This window comes from Capricornis sumatraensis, chromosome 13 (assembly GCF_032405125.1).
Source record: "Capricornis sumatraensis isolate serow.1 chromosome 13, serow.2, whole genome shotgun sequence".
Lineage (NCBI taxonomy): Eukaryota > Metazoa > Chordata > Mammalia > Artiodactyla > Bovidae > Capricornis > Capricornis sumatraensis.
Window position 1 is genome coordinate 7,198,797 of NC_091081.1, and position 21,177 is coordinate 7,219,973.

Genomic DNA, 21,177 nt, shown 5'->3' on the forward strand with positions numbered 1-21,177 from the left:
GCCTTAAAAAAAAAAAAGTAGCAGTAATAGTAACTAAGTGTGCTGAGCTTTCTCAGTGGGTGCCTGCTATGGCTTAACTGTGAGTGTTGATTGCGTCATTTAAGTTTTCATTGCCACTGTCTGCCCTAAATTTTGATCTGCATTTTACCAATAAGGAAACTGAGGCTTTGATAGAAGAAGTAATTTGCTCGAGGTGACACAGATCCGTCCCTTGCTGGATATCCGGAACTAGAACATAAATCAAAGTTAAGTGGCCCAAGTGAGGATCAGGCCACTGCCCTTGACATCATCATCAAATGTTCTAACCATCGAGGAAAAAGTCACAGATGAACCAGGACCCCTCAGAGGCACTCTTCCAGTACCCTTTCTACACCATTCCTATTCCATTACTGCCACCCTGAGCTTGGAGACACTCTTCCTAGAAAGAGAAAAACAAATATTGTGTAACATCGTTTGTATGTGGAATCTAGAAAAATAGTACATATGAACCTGTTTGCAAAACGGAAATGGAGACATAGATGTTGAGAACAAACTTACAGATACCAAGGGGAGAAGGGGGGTGATGGGGTGAACGGGGAGACTGGGTTTGACATACATACACTGCTGTGTATTAATGTAAATGTCGAGAACCAGCTGTGCAGCACAGGGAACTCTGCTCAGTGCTCGATGGTGACCTAAATGGGAAGGAAATCCAAAAAAGAGGGGCTATATGTATACAGGCAACGGGTTCACTTTGCTGCGCAGCAGAAAATAACACGATGTAAAGCAACTGTATTTCAATAAAAGTGAAAAAAGAGAGAGTTCGAGAAAGCGAAGGCTGCCATTTAGGTAGATTGTTAACGTTAAGTGTTGGACTGATAGGCAAGTCTGTGGTCATGCTGAGTCATCAGCAAAGTGACGTATCCTAAACAGAAAGAGAGAAGTTAGGAGGAGGTAGATTGGTAGGTAAATCTTGTGACAACAAGGTTTTATCATTTTTGTTGTTTTGTTTTAGCAGTCAAGTTTGAGATGATGGTGGGACCTGTGAGCATACACTTTGAGAAAGGCTTTGGAACTGTGGGTTGGCCATTGTGAAAGAGGCCGATTTTGAAATACAGATTTTTTAAAATATAAATTTATTTATTTTAATTGGAGGTTAATTACTTTATAGTATTGTATTGTTTTTGCCATACATCAACATGAACCCACCACGGGTGTACACGTGTTCCCCATCCTGAACCCCCCTCCCTCCTCCCTCCCCGTACCGTCCCTCTGGGTCATCCCAATGCACCAGCCCCAAGCATCCTGTATCCTGCATTGAACCTGGACTGGCGATTCATTTCATATATGATATTATACATGTTTCAGTGCCATTCTCCCAAATCATCCCACCCTCTCCCTCTCCCCAGAGTCCAAAAGACTATTCTATACATCTGTGTCTCTTTTGCTGTCTCGCATACAGGGTCGTCATTGCCATCTTTCTAAATTCCATATATATGCATTAGTATACTGTATTGGTGTTTTTCTTTCTGGCTTACTTCACTCTGTATAATCGGCTCCAGTTTCATCCACCTCATTAGAACTGATTCAAATGTATTCTTTTTAAAGGCTGAGTAATACTCCACTGTGTATATGTACCACAGCTTTCTTATCCATTCATCTGCTGATGGACATCTAGGTTGTTTCCATGTCTTGGCTATTATAAACAGTGCTGCGATGAACATTGGGGTACACGTGTCTCTATCAATTCTGATTTCTTCGGTGTGTATGCCCAGCAGTGGGATTGCTGGGTCATGAGGCAGTTCTATTTCCAGTTTTTTTAAGGAATCTCCACACTGTTCTCCATAGTGGCTGTACTAGTTTGCATTCCCACCAACAGTGTAAGAGGGTTGCCTTTTCTCCACACCCTCTCCAGCATTTATTGCTTGTAGACTTTTGGATCGCAGCCATTCTGACTGGCGTGAAATGGTACCTCATTGTTTTGATTTGCATGAAATGCAGATTTTAGATGTGGTTTCCATAGAGGGGCTAGTTGAAGTTGTGGAGATGTTTGATGTCTTCAAAACAGTAGTGTGAAGAGCAAGCAGATTATAAAGGACATTGTAAGGTGTTGTGATGATTCAAGCATGTATTGCCTGATTCAGCTGTATTAGTATGTGCTTATATTCCTGTTTTTTCCTGCCCCTAGATTTATTACCATGTCTCAGTTATGTTAATTCAACAGAAAACATATTAGCAGGATAGTAGATTTATATATTTACAGTGAAACTCTGGTTAGTTTTCTGAACTTTTAGAGAATATGTTGGGATTCACCTCCCTCCATTTTTGCTGGTTTTGCAAGATAGGAATTTATAAACTGACCTTCAAACATAGTCTAAGAAATAAGACACTAAAAAATTAGAATAATGCAATTTAATGTTTATCAAATGTCTGAAAAAGAGATTTGCCTTCTGACTTGGAAGCTGTTTAGACATGTTATTTTATATTATAAAAGAAAATAATGTAAAATCCTCTGATTTGCACGCTCACATTTCTCGTGGGCCCCATGGTTCTCTAGTATAGTGGTCTGCGGAGTTTTTGATCACATAGCCCAATGATAAAAAATTCTTTGAGCGTATTTCCCCAATATGTATGTATTTTAAATGAATTTTATGTATACATTACTGTACTAATAAAGGACATGCATTTTTAAATGTCAGTTAAAGCCATTATAGAATAATGGGATACAGTTAAAATTGCATTCTTAATTTTATTTTTAATGATAAAAATCTTTCATCAAAAATTTTTTTTCTTAATGAGAACAATGAGAGCTAAAGATCAATACTTCAATTTGAAAGTCTGCTTTTAACAGTTGTCTTTTTTTTTTTTTAATTAACTAACTTACTTTTGGCTGAGCCTTCATTCCCATGCAAGGGCTTTGTTGGTTGTGGTGTATGGGCTTCTCATTGCAGTGGCTTCTCTTGCTGCGGAACACAAGCTCTAGAGCGCCAGCTCAGTAGTTGTGGTACGTGGACTTAGTTGCCCCGAGACATGTGGAATCTCCCCGCACCAGGGATCAAACTCATGTCCCCTGCATGGGCAAGTGAATTCTTAACCACTGGACCACCGGGGAAGTCCAGCAGTTGTAACTCCTAAAAATATGTCGATGCAAATGGAGGATAAGCAGCATTAGAATTAAAGGACAGTGATAATCATTTTTCTGACCTCATTCATCAGTAGTGCAGAAGTGGTAAACATTTTGTCATTAAAATCATACTGTCTTCCCTGATATCTTTTGGTTGTTCCTGAAAACTAATTGAAAGATGTTGTTAGATTTCTACACTTAATAAAAGGCACTGAAATTTTTCATTTGAAAGACTTAATAGATTAGAAAATTATGTTTCTAGGTTTTCATAGTGAATTTTTATAGATGACAAGCTCTGTTTACAGTAACAAAATAAAAATATCAAACATTTCCTAAAATCCATTTTGTGAAACAGTTTCTTGACAAAAGTATCATCTTTACTTTGAAGGAACAAATAAAGAAAGAATAGGGTCTGTGTGTACGTGTCTGTGACTCTTGTGTTTTAATATCTGTTAGGTAGCTTACTGTTGATATCATTTGTCACCATGAAAAATGTCAGCTCATTTAGAACTTTTTTTTTATATAAAAGAAAAATATCTCTAGTATATACTTAAATTTCCAATGGTAGGATAATGTTCTAAATATTAGAGTAAATAACAGAATCCATCGTATGGTAAGGTAATTATGAAGATTATCAAAGCAGGAAAATTTTTGTAGTACATCTGAAACATTCTACCCCAAGTATATATGTTATTGTGGCAGCCATATAAAATCTATTTATGAATGTTGAATCCTTGGAAAGTAACATGAAAAATTACTTCAGGATGATACTATGGGTTGTTTTTTTTTTTAATTAAAAAGATGACTTAACATTATAAACATGGGGGAAAGAAGCCAATGCAAGGAAACAGGATCCAAAATATTTACTGGTTAAAAAGAAAGTATGTTAATAGTATTTATTCAAGCTCAGTAATGTTTATTTGTTTAATGCAAACATATGGAGTGCCTCATAAGTACCAGGGAGTTTGCTAATGACACAAAGATGAAAAAGCATGATCTTTTCCATCACTGAAAATGTATTGCTTTAATTTACAACATTTAATAGTGATTCTTTCAAAAATTGCCCTGTGGTTCACAGTTCCCCTTTCTGACACTCTGATTCCCTGAAACTCAAGTTTCAATCTCTTGCAGGACAGCCTCTCTCGTTATCTCTGGCGTGGTGACCTGGTGTTTGCTTTCTAGTAAGACAGACTGAAATAGACACCAGAGACACAGCCATTCGTGTGTAATCGTGTGTGGAGTTCAACAGCGTTTGAATGTTGCCAGTGAGTTGATGGCTCTTTGGGGTGTAGTCTGCACCCCTGCCCTGCTCTCCAGAAAGGAAACATACCAGTGGCTGTTTCAGGAAGGAGTGTGTCTGTTTGAAGGTAAAACCTGACTAACCCGAGCTTAAATGAGCAGGTGTTTTGGTCTCTGTTGGTAAATCAGGAAACTGATGTGTTCAGACCTGTGTTTCTGGGATTCTCTCGGCATTTTCCCGACGCCTGCTGCCTGACAGTGGAAAGGTGGCCGCTGCACTTCCAGCCCTCGTGCCGTGGTCTCGAGCGAGGAGAGGAAGGACGGCAGCTACAGCAGGAAAGCAGAGCCTTGTTCAGAAGCCCTGCTCCGTGGACTTCGGCCCCTGCTCAGCTATGGCCTCTGGGTCCTATGGCTGCCCAGCTGCAAGGATGGCTGGGAACTCGGGGCTTTCACTTTCCAGGCTTCATGGGAGAAGTAGAGAATAGCTTTGGGGTAACTAGCATCTGCCATTTGCATCCTCTTTATGAGTATACAATGCCTGGTGAGTCACATAGTGTGGTATTAGTTAAAGAATTTGCCATGAAGTGATTGATCTTTGAGGCACCCTGCTTAATCCTGGGAAAGTTCCTGGGTCTCTGAGCGGGGAAGGATCATGAGCCCATTCCTACCTTTTTGGTTGGAAGGAGGAGTTGTCCTCACGCCCCATCCGCTTCCTCGTTTAGTCCAGCTCCGTCTCCGTAGGTCTCATCAAGTTATAAGAAAATATGTCTTCTCTGTCCTTCCTTTGCCTGCGTTTGACTTTTTCCTCGTGAGAGACATAAAAAGCCCTAACCAGCCTTACATCTGCCTCAAGTCAAAAGAAAGAAATCTGTATATTTGAAGTGCAGAAGGAGGTGAAATGAAGAACTATTGCATCTAATTCCTAAAGCCTTTGAAAGTTCTCAGAAGTTACTTTGCAGTTTTTGCCAAAGGCTGTGTCTAGGGTGAAGGAAGAAAAGTTAATATGCTTGAATGAATGAAATAGTTGAGCAATGCCTGTTACTGTTTACACGCATGCTAAGTTGCTACAGTCCTGTCCCACTGTTTGCCATCCTGTGCAAAGATACTGTTTAGCTTTTTTCTTACTTAATCCTCCCAATAAACCTATGAAAAAAGATACTGAGTCTATTTCACAGGTATGAAAACTAGGGCTGAAAGAGAAGCTTAATAATATCAGCAAGGCTCCTCAACTGACAGGGGCAGGATTAAAACCAGGGCAGTATAACTCTAAAATACTTATTTTTCCTCTAGTTTTTCCTTGTCTTCCATCTGTGCTTTGTCTTTTTTCTTTTTTAAATTCTTCACTGAGTAGATCTGATTGACAGTGTTGTGTTAGTTACAAGTGACTGCAGAGTGTTTCCGATGTGTATAAATACATTATGTTCTTTTTCGGATTCCGTTCCCGTATGTGTATATGTATGTTAGTTGCTCAGTTGTGTCCAACTCTTTGCCAGCCCATGGACTGTAGCCCATAGACTCCTCTGTCCATGGAATTCTCCAGGCAAGGGTACTGGAATGGGTTGACATTCCCTTCTCCGGGGGAATCTACCCAACCCAGGGCTCGAACCCAGGTCTCCTGCATTGCAGGCAGATTCTTTACTGTCTGAGCCACCAGAGAAGTCCCCTTTCCCATATAGATTATTACAATATATTGAGTGTTCCCTGTGCTATAAATTAGGTATTTGTTTTTATGTATTTTATGTATAGTAGTGTGTCTCTGTTCGTCTCCAAGGCAAACCATTCAATATCACAGTTATCCAAGTGTATGCCCCAACCAGTAATGCTGAAGAAGCTGAAGTTGAACGGTTTTATGAAGACCTACAAGACCTTTTAGAACTAACACCCAAAAAAGATGTCCTTTTCATTCTAGGGGACTGGAATGCAAAAGTAGGAAGTCAAGAAACACCTGGCACAGGCAAATTTGGCCTTGGAATGCTGAATGAAGCAGGGCAAAGACTAACAGAGTTTTGCCAAGAAAATGCACTGGTCATAGCAAACACCCTCTTCCAACAACACAAGAAAAGACTCTACACATGGACATCACCAGATGGTCAACACCGAAATCAGATTGACTATATTCTCTGCAGCCAAAGGTGGAGAAGCTCTATACAGTCAACAAAAACAAGACCGTGAGCTGACTGTGGCTCAGATCATGAACTCCTTATTACCAAATTCAGACTTAAATTGAAGAAAGTAGGGAAAACCGCTAGACCATTCAGGTATGACCTAAATCAAATCCCTTATGATTATACAGTGGAAGTGAGAAATAGATTTAAGGGCCTAGATCTGATAGATGGAGTGCCTGATGAACTATGGAATGAGGTTCGTGACATTGTACAGGAGACAGGGATCAAGACCATCCCCATGGAAAAGAAATGCAAAAAAGCAAAATGGCTGTCTGGGGAGGCCTTACAAATAGCTGTGAAAAGGAGAGAGGCAAAAGGCAAAGGAGAAAAGGAAAGATATACGCATCTGAATGCAGAGTTCCAAAGAATAGCAAGAAGAGATAAGAAAGCCTTCTTCAGCAATCAATGCAAAGAAATAGAGGAAAACAACAGAATGGGAAAGACTAGAGATCTCTTCAAGAAAGTTAGAGATACCAGGGGAACATTTCATGCAAAGATGGGCTCAATAAAGGACAGAAATGGTCTGGACCTAACAGAAGCATAAGATATTAAGAAGAGGTGGCAAGAATACACGGAAGAACTGTACAAAAAAGATCTTCACGACCCAGATAATCAGGATGATGTGATCACTCATCTAGAGCCAGACATCCTGGAATGTGAAGTCAAGTGCGCCTTAGAAAGCATCACTATGAACAAAGCTAGTGGAGGTGATGGAATTCCAGTGGAGCTATTTCAAATCCTGAAAGATGATGCTGTGAAAGTGCTGCACTCAATATGTCAGCAAATTTGGAAAACTCAGCAGTGGCCACAGGATTGGAAAAGGTCAGTTTTCATTCCAATCCCAAAAAAAGGCAGCACCAAAGAATGCTCAAACTACCGCACAATTGCACTCATCTCACATGCTAGTAAAGTAATGCTCAAAATTCTCCAAGCGAGGCTTCAGCAGTATGTGAACCATGAACTTCCTGATATTCAAGCTGGTTTTAGAAAAAGCAGAGGAACCAGAGATCAAATTGCCAACATCCGCTGGATCATGGAAAAAGCAAGAGAGTTCCAGAAAAACATCTATTTCTGCTTTCTTGACTATGCCAAAGCCTTTGACTGTGTGGATCACAAGAAACTGTGGAAAATTCTGAAAGAGATGGGAATACCAGACCACCTGACCTGCCTCTTGAGAAATCTGTATGCAGGTCAGGAAGCAACAGTTAGAAGTGGACATGGAACAACAGACTGGTTCCAAATAGGAAAAGGAGTATGTCAAGGCTGTATATTGTCATCCTGCTTATTTAACTTCTATGCAGAGTACATCATGAGAAATGCTGGACTGGAAGAAGCACAAGCTGGAATCAAGATTACTGGGAGAAATATCAATAACCTCAGATATGCAGATGACACCACCCTTATGGCAGAAAGTGAAGAGGAGCTAAAAAGCCTCTTGATGAAAGTGAAAGAGGAGAGTGAAAAAGTTGGCTTAAAGCTCAACATTCAGAAAACGAAGATCATGGCGTCCGGTCCCATCACTTCATGGGAAATAGATGGGGAAACAGTGGAAATAGTGTCAGACTTCATTTTGGGGGGCTCCAAAATCACTGCAGATGGTGATTGCAGCCATGAAATTTAAAGACGCTTACTCCTTGGAAGAAAAGTTATGACCAACCTAGATAGTATATTCAAAAGCAGAGACATTACTTCGCCGACTAAGGTCCGTCTCGTCAAGGCTATAGTTTTTCCTGTGGTCATGTATGGATGTGAGAGTTGGACTGTGAAGAAGGCAGAGCGCTGAAGAATTGATGCTTTTGAACTGTGGTGTTGGAGAAGACTCTTGGGAGTCCCTTGGACTGCAAGGAGATCCAACCAGTCCATTCTGAAGGAGATGAGCCCTGGGATTTCTTTGGAAGGAATGATGCTAAAGCTGAAACTCCAGTACTTTGGCCTCCTCATGCTAAGAGTTGACTCATTGGAAAAGACTCTGATGCTGGGAGGGATTGTGGGCAGGAGGAGAAGGGGACGACCGAGGATGGGATGGCTGGATGGCATCACCGACTCGATGGACATGAGTCTGAGTGAACTCCGGGAGATGGTGATGGAGAGGGAGGTCTGGTGTGCTGAGATTCATGGGGTCGCAAAGAGTCGGACACGACTGAGCGACTGAACTGAACTGAACTTAGTGTGTCTGTGTTCCTTCCAAATTCCTAGTTTATCTCCCTCCCTCTTCCCCTTTGGTAAACATGTTTGTTTTCTATGTCTGTGACTCTGTTTTATAAGTGAGCTCGTTTGTATCTTTTTTTTTTTAGATTCTGCATGTGTTATCATAAGATATTTGTTTCTGTCTGACTTATTCACTTAATATGACAATCTCTAGATCCATCCATGTTCCTGCAGATGGCATTATTTCATTCTTCTTGTGTTTCTGTGCTTTTTCTATAAACTTGCTTTCCCACAATTGCTCACATTAAATCTTAGTTAAAAAGCAAAAGCAAAAAAAAATAGAGCCCTCTCGTTCTAATTGATCATATTTATATTTACTAGTAGACTTCCAGGATCCCAGGATGTAGCCTTGGCTGTGTTCAGCCTGGAATTCAAACATGACTAGACACGTCTGGAAGGAATCTGGCACGGGCTGCTTAATTATGTAAGTTAACTGGCAGCCTTCTGGGAGAGAACTAATCCTACACAAAGAGAGAGTGGAGGCATACAAGTTTACTCATAAGCCAGTGCCTCAGAACAGGGGTAAGTGTAAGTCAAGTGCGGTGTCATTTATTTAGCCTGGCCTCTGATCCAAACCCTAGGGGTTCCTGGAGTCAGGAGGTTGCCAGTGGAAGCTCCCAGCATCTTCACTGGGGTGTCTGTGAGTCATTGAGGGTTCACGCCACGTCAGCAGATTCAGCAGCCCCAGCCTAGACATCTTATCACCAGCGGTGGGTCATCAGGACTTGAGAGCTAGAGTCTGGGTCCTGCAGGGCTCCCCAGAGTTGAAAGGGTAAAAGGTTTCTTGTCTTAGTCTGTCCAGGCTGCTATAAGAAAATGCCAGAGACTGGGTGGCTCCTCAGCAACAGAAGTTTCTCACTGTTCTGGAGGCTGGAAGTCTAAGAACAGGGTGTCAGCATGGTTGGGTGCTGGGGAAATCCCAGTTCTAGGGAGCAGACTGTCGTCTTGGCTGTGTGCTCACATTTCACCAGGGGCAGGAGAGCTCTGGGCCTCCTTGATAAGAGCACTCCATCCTCATCACTTGATTACCTCCTGTTAACCTCGTCTTCCGATGCTGCCATCTTAGGGGTGAGGTTTCAGCATAGGAGTTCGGGGGTGACACCTTCAGGGCGCAGCACTTACCGATGCAGGGGCCAAGAAGGCTGCTTTGAAACACGTGTGAGGAGCTCGCTTCGGAGTTCTGGGAGACGTGGGGGAAAGGGGTTGGGGCGGTTAGAGGTGGTGTTGATAGAATTCTATGGTAGCAGTTGGAAGCAGGGTCAGGGAAATACCAACAGATTTGCTTAGTTTTCGGTTGCCATCAGTTACCAGATATATCAACAAACCTTTTTAAAAATGTTCTCCTGAGCTCCAGATATGTTTCTAATGAGCAGTCATGTTTAAAAACAATTGGACCATATGATGATGTTTCACTTTCATCTAGTTCGTTTCACTTTTTCTATTTCATGTTCGGGGCTCCCATTTCATTTAGTTTATGTTTTCCAATTTCTCCATCTCTTCATTTTTTTTTTTAATGTTCTTTCTCAAGCCTTTATCAACCGTAGTAGAAAAGCTTTTGTATACATTTATATAAATACTATATATAATAGTATATATATATTTAAAAACAGGAATTTTTGCCTAACTAAAAAATTTATGACATTTTGATTCATTTGCTTAACTTAATATGAATAGAATGCTGAATCTAGACATGCAACAAGCAGCAAAGCTTTCTTGTATAGCACAGGGAACTATAGTCAATGTCTTGTAATAACTGACGATGGAAAATAATTTCAAAAATAATATATGTGTATTTGTATAACTGAATCACCTAGCTCTGCACCTGAAACATCGTAAGTCAACTATACTTCACTAAAATACATATATATATATGTATATATTAAGAAAAAATAAATTTATTTAATTTTGGCTGCACTGGGTCTTCGTTGCTGTGTGTGGACTTCCTCTAGTTGTGTCAAGCGGGAGCTGCTCTCACTTCAGTGTGCAGACTTCCCATTCTAGCGACTTCTTTTGCTGTGGAGTGTAGGCTCGAGGCGTGCAGGCCTCAGTAGCTGCAGCACGTGGGCTCAGTAGTTGTGGTGCCTGGACTTAGCTGCTCAGCAGCATATGCAGTCTTCCCGGCCCAGGGATTGAACTTGTATCCCCTGCATTGGCAGGTGTATTCTTAACCACTGGACCAGGAGGGAAGAATCTCTCAGCAATCGTATTAAAAAAAAAAAAAAAAAAAAAAACCCGTTTGGGCGAAACACTATGATACATGATGCACTTGCAGTTTTTAAAATTAACTGACTGTAACATTTATTTAAACATAGAATCACATCCAACTTCCTTCTTCAAGGTCAGTGGCAACATTAGAAGGGATGCCTTTTTCACATTCAGGGTCCAGAGATTCTTCTGAATTATTTAGGCTGTTTCCGGTTCCAAGTAGCATGGTAGACCTTTTTAAAGTCATTCAGCTTTAGCATTCATTGAAAAATATTGGTATTTGATCTACATTCCTGTTTGGCTAACCTTCAATTCCATTTGTTCCTAAATTAAATTATCAATTCAGTGTGATCTCCTGAATGTCACCTGGAAAGCTTTGATGTTCAGCACTGGGGCGATAACTCTTTAATCATCCACTCAGTTAATATTTTTTGAGCGCCTCCTGTGCACCAGGCCCTGTACTTAAAGAGAGCTGACACTGTGGAGGGAGACATGAGCATAAAAACAAGTAAACAGATAAATAAAACTGTAACAAATGTAACTAACAAAACTTCAGCTGAGGAAGCTAGAGAGGGCCCTCCAAGAAGGGTGGTACCTGAGGTATCTCGTCTTCATGATGATTGAATCAGTGAAAGTCCTGGCTGTCCATTAAGCACTTACTGAGTGTCTTCTCTGTGCCAGATAACATTCTAGACCCAGGGATACAGCAGTGAACACAAGAGCAGACAAAACACTCTGCCCTAGTGGAATTTGTATTCTGATAGAAGAGGTGGACAAACACATGTGTAAAACGGACCTATATGTCAGATGCTAAGCGCTGTGGTGAAAAATAAAGCATTGAAGGAAGAATAGGGGTTGTGGGGTTGGTGGGGGCAAGGTGGTGGCTGGGGAAAATACAAAATCATGTGGTCAGGGAAGGCCTCCCCTAGAAAGTGAGCTTTGAGCCAAAAATGAGGATCTGTGACCTAGTGCAAAGCTGGCTAACTTTTTCTGAAAAGGGCAGCTGGGAAATACCTTAGGCTTTGGGAATCATGCAGTGCGCCTGCGTGCTCAGCCGTGTCTGACTCTGTGACCCTAGTGGACTGTAGCTCACTAGGCGCTTCGTCCATGGAATTTTCCAGGCAAGAATACTGGAGAGCATTGCCATTCCCTTCTCCAAGGGGGAATCTTTCCAACCCAGGGATTGAACTTGCATTTCCTGCATTGGCCGTGGTTTCTTTACCACCTAGCCACCTGGGAACCATACAACCTCTGTTTCAATGGCTCAACGATGCTGTTTTCTAGGGTGGAAGCAGCTGAGGAGAGTATTTAAATGAATGGATGTAGTTGTCTTCCGATACAACTTTTTTTTTTCTTTTTTAGTCAAACTGCAGGGCGTGCAGGATCTTAGCTCCCAACCAGGGATCAAACCTGAGGCCCCTGATGTGGAAATGTGGAGTTTTAACCACTGGACCCCCAGGAAGGAAATTGCCTACAACTGTATTTATAGACACTGAAATTGGTATCGCATAAAATTTTCACATGTCATGAAATACTGTTATTCTTCTGGCTTTTTTTCAACCACTTAAAAGATAAAGGCTGTTTTTGTGGGCTAGAATTGGTCTGAGGGACTCCCTGTGTTAGAGCCTGAGAGATTTAACAGTGTACTTTGCCCACCTGATATGAAGAGCCAACTCATTAGAAAAGACCCTGATGCTGGGAGAGATTGAGGCAGGAGGAGAAGGGGACGACAGAGGATAAGATGGTTGGATGGCATTACCGACTAAATGAACACGTGTTTGAGCACGCTCCAGGAGTTGGTGATGGACGGGGAAGCCTGGTGTACTGCAGTCCATGGGGTCGCAAAGTGTTGGATTCCACTGAATGGCTGAACAAGAACAACAACTTCCCTTTAATTGCTTTGGATGACATGTAATGGTGTTTGGTTAATGATAAGGTGAAATGCATCTTTCATGCTTCTGTAGATGTCTTGCTATTTTAGGTCCAGCATCTTTGTTGTTGCTTTACGAAGAAAAGGAAAATTCATCCTTTTATCTAGTGACAGATACTCATTTCACTGATGTGAAATTTATGCCTTACAGCTGTTATTTCTAGGCTCTGCTGTGCAATAGTAACTCTTATTTTCAACCCATCATACCACAGTATTGCTGAAGACATTTTATGTAGCAATTAAGAGTTTTACTAAATAGCATTGCATTGGGATGCAAGCTGTAGAAAAGTTGTTATAGAGTGGCTTAACTAATTATGGATTTATTTGTCTAATAGGGAAAGGTTAGCTTGGGCTGCATAAGACTAGTGTGGCAGCTGTAAAATACCAAGGACTCAGGTTTCTGTACTTCTGCTTGACCACCGCCATTTTTGCATAAGGCATTGCTTTTCACATTTGCCAAATAGTTTTTGTACCTCCAGGCACCACAGATGCGTTTCTGCAAGAGAGAAAGAATTTGTTGTTGTTCAGTCACTAAATCGTCCAACTCTTTGCGACCCTGTGGATGTCTACAGGTTCCTCTGTCCTCCAGTATCTCCCGGGGCTTGCTCATATTCATGTCCACTGAGTCAGTGATGCTATGTAACCATCTCATCCTCTGCCACCCCCTCTCCTTTTGTCCCAGCATCAGGGCCTTTTCCAATGAGTTGGTTTGCATCAGGTGGCCAAAGTATTGGAGCTTCTGTTTCAGCAACAGTCCTTCCAATGAATAGGTGCAAAATGGTCTTCGTCTTTTCATTCATTAAGTGGAGCCTTTCCAAGGAGCGGCCGCCTCACATCTCACTGGGCAGCACTGTGTTCTGTGATTGCCCTTGGCTACGGAGGAGTTTGAGTCAACAAGTTTTTGTAGCTGAGCACATTGCTTTCTTAAGTAAAATCAGCCTTTGGTTATTAAGAAAGAATGGGAGATTAGCTACTGGGTAAATAACTAGCATTATCTGCCATGGCTTGTAAGTGTTTTTGTTAAAAAAAAAAACAGCTACAAGGCTAAATTGACATGGGGGTGAAGGAAGCAACAGACGCCCCACAATTTGCTTGTTCTCTTTCACAAGTTTCTCTCCCCGATTTCCTTTAATATTAATTGTAAGGTGTGTTTTGTTCCAGGACAGTTGAAGTAAAGCATAAAGCTCTTTGTCCAGGAAGTGATGGTGTGTGTTATTGTTATCTGAACCCTGGGTTTATGCCAGTATGTGCAGTGCCCTTGATGGCTTCCTCTTGCCTTGTGGGAACAGCCTTTCCATTACCTGGTACCCCAGCCTCTCCTGGGTCCTGCCCGTCCCTGCCGCTCATCCCTGGCCTCCCGCTATTCCAACCACATTCACCTGATAAATCTGAAAATCAGCCCTAGTGCCATGACTCCTCTTCCTTCCTGAGGCTAATGTTGTAAGCAAACATCCCCTTGAAACTTCCTTCTCTGGAGTAAATCTCTCCCTTTTGTTTATTTGGTTGATTTGCTATCGTATCAATTTTCTGTGACCTTAGTTCTTTTTAAAAAAAATTTTGCTCTCTCTAAATTTCAACAAGAGTAAAGCGAAATAGATTTCGATTCACCTTGTCTCAAAAAGGTGAACTTTTTAAAAACTGATACTGCACTCTAAAAGATTTTTTTTAATGTGCTGTCAAATAGCAAACTCAACAATAATAAGTGGAAACATTAGACATTATGTGCCAGGCAGTATTGTTAGCTAGACGTAATTTAAATGTAACCCTTACACTGATCCAGTGAGGTAGGTAATACTATTGTTCCCATTTTAAAGATGGAAAAACCGAGGCATAGCGAGGCAACTTGACTCAAACTCATCCAGTAAATAAATGAAGAAACCAGGATTTAGAGCTCTCTTTTTTTCCCCCTGTTTCTTATATGTATAAAGAGTCAAGGAGGCCAGTGAGCAGCAACATGCCCAGAGTCCAGCTTCACACCGTGTTAGGAAGCATGATTTACATAAAATGCCCCAGTTCTCTATGGACGTGGACTACCATCCCCCTCCAGGTTGTCTTCTATGGGACGTTCTTTCTCTCTCAAATTAATTTCTTGTATTTAATCTTGTGAATATAGACACATTTGCATTTTCCAAAAAAGTGTACATCCATAGAGTGCTAACTCTTGCTCTCACTGTGTCCCCCCTCCTCCATGTCCCGCCCCCGGGCCACCACTTTGGTTAGTTTTTTATATAACCTTCAGCCATTTTTCTAAGAAATGAAAATACAAGTAAATAAAGATATGTTCCTATTTTTTCTGTTGTTTTAAAAAAAGTCCTTAGTGTACACACAAATTTTTTTTTCTCTTATAAACCTTGGGAACCTTTTCATAGCAGTGTCAACAGTACATACAGAATTTCTCCTTTTTTATTTTTTTATTGATTTAAAAAATTGTTTAGAAAGTATCCAGGTGTTTTATTTTTTGGTGGCACCATATGGCATGCAGGATCTTAGTTCCCTAACCAGGAATAGAACGCATGCCCCCTGCATTGGGAGCATGGAGCCTTAACTACTAGACTGCCAGGGAAGTCCCTCCTTATTTCTTTCTAAGATGCATAGTATTAAAGTGGTCTCTTTGCACATAAATCTGGTCATGCTTCTTTTGATTTTCTCTTAAAATACAGATAGAATTGCATTTAGCTCCTGATGCTACCATCAGCCATTGCCAGTGTGAGTGATGACCTGTCCTTTGCTTCCTGAAAGTTGATAGGGTATAATGATGCATCTGAATTTTCTTCTTAGTGTAATGACCATTTTCCCACCAGTTTTATTAAGGTATAATTGACATAGAACACTGTATAAGCTTAAGGTGTATAGCATAATGGTTTGATATATGTATACACTGTGATTTGTTCACCATAATAAGTTTAGTTAATATCCATCACCCCATGCCCTTTGAATTTTAATATTCTACAATACAGCTTGCAGATCCTGGTTTTAAGAAAGAGGGATGTTGAGACATGGACACTCCTAGACATTGCTAATGTAAATTGAGGAATGTAATTTGAGGAATGTAAATTGGGAATGTAATTGAGGTGGCTGTGTTGAAAGACATTTTTAGCGTGAGTCCTTCAGGAGTCTGAAAAATGTCTTTGCCCTTTCATCTGGCTTTCATTCATGGGGCTTTGTCCTAAAATAGTATTGAGGTGGTGGTGGTGGCTTCATTGCTAAGTCGTGTCTGACTCTTGTGATCCCATGGGCTATAGCCCACCAGGCTCCTCTGTCCATGGGATTCTCCATGGACAGAGTGGGTTGCCATTTCCTTCTCCGAGGGTTTTCCCAACCCAGGAATGGAACCTGGGTCTCCTGCATTGCTGGAAAATTCTTTACCGACTGGACTATGAGGGAAGCAAAATAGTGTTGAGAGATACCATCAAAGATTTACAGGGACTTCCCTGGTGGGCCAGTGGTTAAGAATCCTTCCAGTCCAAGGGACGCAGGTTCAAGCCCTGGTCGGGGAACTAAAATCCCACACGCTGCAGAGCAACCAGGCTTATGAGCCACAACTAGAGAGCTGCAACTACGTCCTAACACAGCCCAAAATAAACAAATAAAATACTTTTAAAAGATTTATAAAGATGTTCACGTGATATGGTTTCTCGTGGTGAAACTTAGAAGGGTGCTGAGTATTAAACAACAGAGTAATAGTTTTATCCATCTACATGGTGAAATTGCCAGGAAGATATTAAAATTAGTGCTTTTGAAAAAAGTTTTAAATGACAGGAGGCAGTGCTCATATTTTTGAATGAAATGGGTGGGTGCAGCTATTTTTACTGACTGTGATCCTGTGAAAGAAATGATCAGGTGGGCTGTAGGGGATTATAGTCCAACAGTAAATACTGTGTGTGTGTGTGTGTGTGTGTGTGTGTGTGTGTGTGTGTGTCTGTCTGTCTGTCTGTCTGTCTGTCTGTCTGTCTATGGGTTTAGGGTCAGGGGACTGGGGAGTAAAGAAGTTGTGTATATGTCTCGATATATCCTCATACTGAAAATGTTTGACCCTTTACTCACATTTTGGGGTAGTGGTGGGTGTTATTTTATGTCTGTACCTTACACGTGACAAGTGAAAGTGTTAGTCACTCAGTTGTGTCCAACTCTTTCTGTCCGTGGAATTTTCCAGGCAAGAATACTGGAGTGAGTAGCCATCCTCTTTTCCAGGGGGACCTTCCCAACCCAGATATCAAACCCAGGTCTCCTGCATTGCAGGCAGTTTCTTTACCATCTGAGCCACCAGGGAAGCCCATACCTTATATATGGAAAACCAAGATAAGTTTCATTTTTGATCACACTCATGAGTGATTGAAATGTGCTGGGTACGTAGAGCTCCAAACAGGGACATTAAATCCGGACCCTTTTCTCTGTTTAGATTTTGGCAGTGGCTGTTGGATAGTAAAATTGTAGGTAACCTTTTGTTTGTACTACAAAGATCAGTGGGGGTCCACTGAACAAGGATTTTAGGACAATGACATGATTGTCTTGAGAAGAACACCCACTAGGACTTTGATCAAAATAGGTGAACAATTTCAACCTCAGGGATGAGGAACTCTGCCTGGTAGGGTTATAAAGAAAAGTTGACTAGGAAGGCTGATAACGTTTTGCACATTGGAGTTACAAAATAACATATATTCTGAAATAGCATGAGGAGAAAAAGTTAACTTTTTCAGACATGAGAAATGGCTTAATTCAAGAAATTAAGATAATGGCATTTTCAACTTGGATTTACAACCACATGGCAATTCTCTCTTTTTATAATATTGAGCTTAAAGATGTCATATTTTGCCAGCCTATTATTTCTGTCTGTACTAATTATGCCATCTCCTTATTCATTCGTAGACTTGAACCCAGTGATCTGGGTTTCCGTATATAAGGTATGGGCTTCCCAATGCCTCTATCCTCCTGGTGTTTAACAGACTTCCACCTCAGAGAAACATGTCACCGAAGCTTTGGGGGAGGAGTTGGATTGGGGGGTGGGGCTGGGAGGGATTGGTTGGGGCTATTGGTATGTGAAGGTTGGTTCTTCAGCATTTTATTTTCTGTGTTGGGAGGTCTTTCTAGCTGCTTCATTTCTCAAAATGATTCTTTCCTTTGGCCATTATAACATTTACTTCACCTTTTAATTTTTTTTTTTTTTAATGGCTGCATGTCGGCTTTGCAGGATCTTGCAGGATCTTTCCTGGGGGCTCAGACGGTAAAGCGTCTGCCTACAATGCAGGAGCCTCGGGTTCAATCCCCGGGTTGGGAAGATCTCCTGGAGAAGGAAATGGCAACCCACTCCAGGACTCTTGCCTGGAAAATTCCATGGACGGAGGAGCCTGGTAGGCTACAGTCCTCGGGGTCGCAGAGTCGGACACAACTGAGCGGCTTCAATGTCATGTTCAATGTCTGTCATTAGTTACCCAACCAGAGATCAAACCTGCATTGTCGGCAGTGAGAACATGGAGTCCTAACCACTGGACCCCGTGGGAATTCCCTTGTTTGGCTTTTATGCATGTTTCCCAGAATCATTTAGAAAAAGCACAACTGTTTACTCATATGTTTCATATGCTGTGTTGAAGATACTGAATATTGTCACCCCATCTTGGTTTGTTAATACATACCTTAAAAAACAAAGATTTATAACAGTTGGAAAACCTGGCACAGGTGTTTGCAGCTCTTCAAGAGCACACCTGACCTCTGGTGACTGGAAGGAAACATAAAGATGAGAGAAACAAGAACGGTTAAGAAAGGGAGTTCAAAGTAAGCTGGTGCTTGCTGTTCACTCTCATCTTAGAAGTGGAGAACATTTTCCTCCTGTGAGTTGATGAAAGGACGCTTTGATGACAGTGGCTACAGCTATGGAATATCTGAAAGAGGCTGCTGGGGGAATAAAAATGTGGCCACTCCCAGGAATCAACGAAGTGTCAACATCTCAGATGGGCTATATGTGGTTTTCAAATGGTTGGGGGCACAGGGGGTCTTTGTGACTGTCCCTGTCAACTTTGAGGGGTGGGAGGGGGAGTGGTTATGGCCCCTAGAAAGCTAAGTGAATCTCCCACCTCAGACCTAGTCTGTCCCTCCCAGACCATCTGAGATGTGCCCCAGAATTCTGTGCAGAAATCACTGTGTCAGGGCTTACTTAGCCATCTGCTTGATAACCAGGGAGTGGGTGGTTTGTGGGGTCTGCAAAAATCACCTCTTTTTGCGGGGAGGGGTGGCTCAGGGGCCTTTGACAATGAGCAGTCAAATCTAGTTCACATGGGAAACTTGTGCATATGGTTTCAGAGGAGCATTTCTCCTTATGTATTTGTCTTCTCTCTGCAGATAAAGAAGAAACAGCAGGATGTGGTTAGATTTCTGGAAGCCAACAAGATAGAGTTTGAGGAGGTGGACATCACAATGTCAGAAGAGCAGAGGCAGTGGATGTATAAGAACATCCCCCCGGAGAAGAAGCCTGCTCAGGGCAACCCTCTGCCGCCTCAGATATTCAATGATGACCAGTACTGTGGAGTAAGCAGCTGGATTGTTCCCACATCATTTCTTTGCCTGGGGTGCGGTTGGGATTTTTCAGTGCAGGCTGTGACCTCCTCACCTAGTACCTATCCAGGTCCACAGATCTAACAGAGAGTGAAGTTATGTGGGCGTGTGAGTCCAAGGTCACAGGCGATGTCTTCCTGTTTGCTTTGAGACAAAGGGGATGGGAAGAGAAGCTGTGTATATGTGTGTTTATTGTGTTCTACATTTTAAAGCATATTTTTTGATTCATACATTCTGGGGGACAGAATGGAAAGGGTATGTTCTTAAATGTTTATTTCTCAAAAACTGCTAATACCTGATTATAAGTCAGCGCTTTGCTTTTTGATGATCATGAACCAGGTGGATCATTGGTGGTGGTGGTGGTTTAATCGCTAAGTCATGTCCAACTCTTGCACCCCAAGAGCCTGCCAGGTTCTTCTGGGTCATTATGAACAGCTAAAATATATCAGATGCCTTCTTGCTGTTTGTGGCATTCAGAAAATGAAGGCATTTTTGACTAAGTCTGTATTTTCCTTCTTATTCCTTAGGTTAAAAAAATTTATTTTGAGAAATTTCTCTAATGAGTAGTTAAGATTTGCTTTCTGCCAGTACTCTAAGTACGTAAGTCAGTGTTTCTTTTGAGACCTGCGTTGCAGTTCTCTAAGGATGGCCTGGAAAGAGGGAGGGGCTACAATGTGAGGGTACTTAAGGTGGAGTAAAGAACTGGGTTGCCGCTAGAATGGAGAAACAGGGTAACAGTGCTTTAGGTGGCTCAAAAGGAAACAGGTCTCCATGAACATGAGAGAGAATGAGATGTTGAAACATAAAGCTGTAAAGATGGTGCCCAGCATCTTTCCATGTCATGAAGAGAAAATTGAACCTGGTGCTAGACACTGATTTGAGTTCAGTACCATTTTGTGTTGGCTTGACACCTTTGGAAAGTCACTTATCTCTTTATACCTCAGTTTTCTCATCTTTACACAAAGGATGATAGTATCTATCTTACTTCCCAGGATATTTATGACTGTTCCTAAAGTACTCCTAAAATTCTATACCCAGCCAAATTACCACTCAATTACAAGACCAGAATAAAGGCATTTTCACAGCTGCAGAATTTGAGGAACAGAATCCAACAAAACCACTGGATTTTTGTTTTAAGTTTTCTTGCACTGTTTAACTAATAGCTCTCTTTTATTTTTCAATATTTACATGTTCATTTGGCTGCACTGGGTCTTCGTTGCCGCATGCGGGATCTTCCATCTCCATTGGTATGTGCGGCATGTGGAAACTCTTAGTTGTGGCATGTATATGGGATCTGGTTCCCTGACCAAGGATCAAACCTGGGCCCCCAGCGTCAGAGTATGAGTCTTAGCCACTGCACTACCGGGGAAGTCCCTAGCAGCTTTATTTTGAATTGTACAGTTTACACAAATTTTCAACTAATATCTCATTTTGGCCTGTAGGCATGAAAGTATTGATACATTTTCTAGTAATCATGAGTGGGATACACCCTTGGTTACCATATACTTTCCCAATAAAATATGTGATCATGACTCAAAAAAATCCACAAAAATAGTGACCTTTATTCTTATATAATAATGCAGCTTATTTCTTGTTGATGCTGCCTCTTCAGACACTGAAGTGTGACCATCCTCTGCTCTCACCTTGTCTCTCCTTTTCTCTACCCACTTGCTGCTTATGTGGTTCAGGACCGTCGGCGTCTCCTAGTTTTATTTTTAAAGTGGAGTTGTTTTTAATCCTTGTTGTTTCATAGCCCTATTAGGAGGAGGCAGGTAGAGACA

General features: G+C 41.5%; 1 protein-coding gene across 1 annotated transcript in view; it reads left to right on the forward strand.

Moving 5' to 3' along the window:
- Window positions 1–21,177, forward strand: part of SH3BGRL2 (SH3 domain binding glutamate rich protein like 2) — a 78,129-nt gene that overhangs the window by 34,316 nt on the left and 22,636 nt on the right. The window contains exon 2 of the mRNA XM_068985514.1: window positions 19,184–19,369. Within this exon, the coding sequence (XP_068841615.1) occupies window positions 19,184–19,369 (186 nt within the window). The remainder of the gene's footprint in view (window positions 1–19,183; window positions 19,370–21,177) is intronic.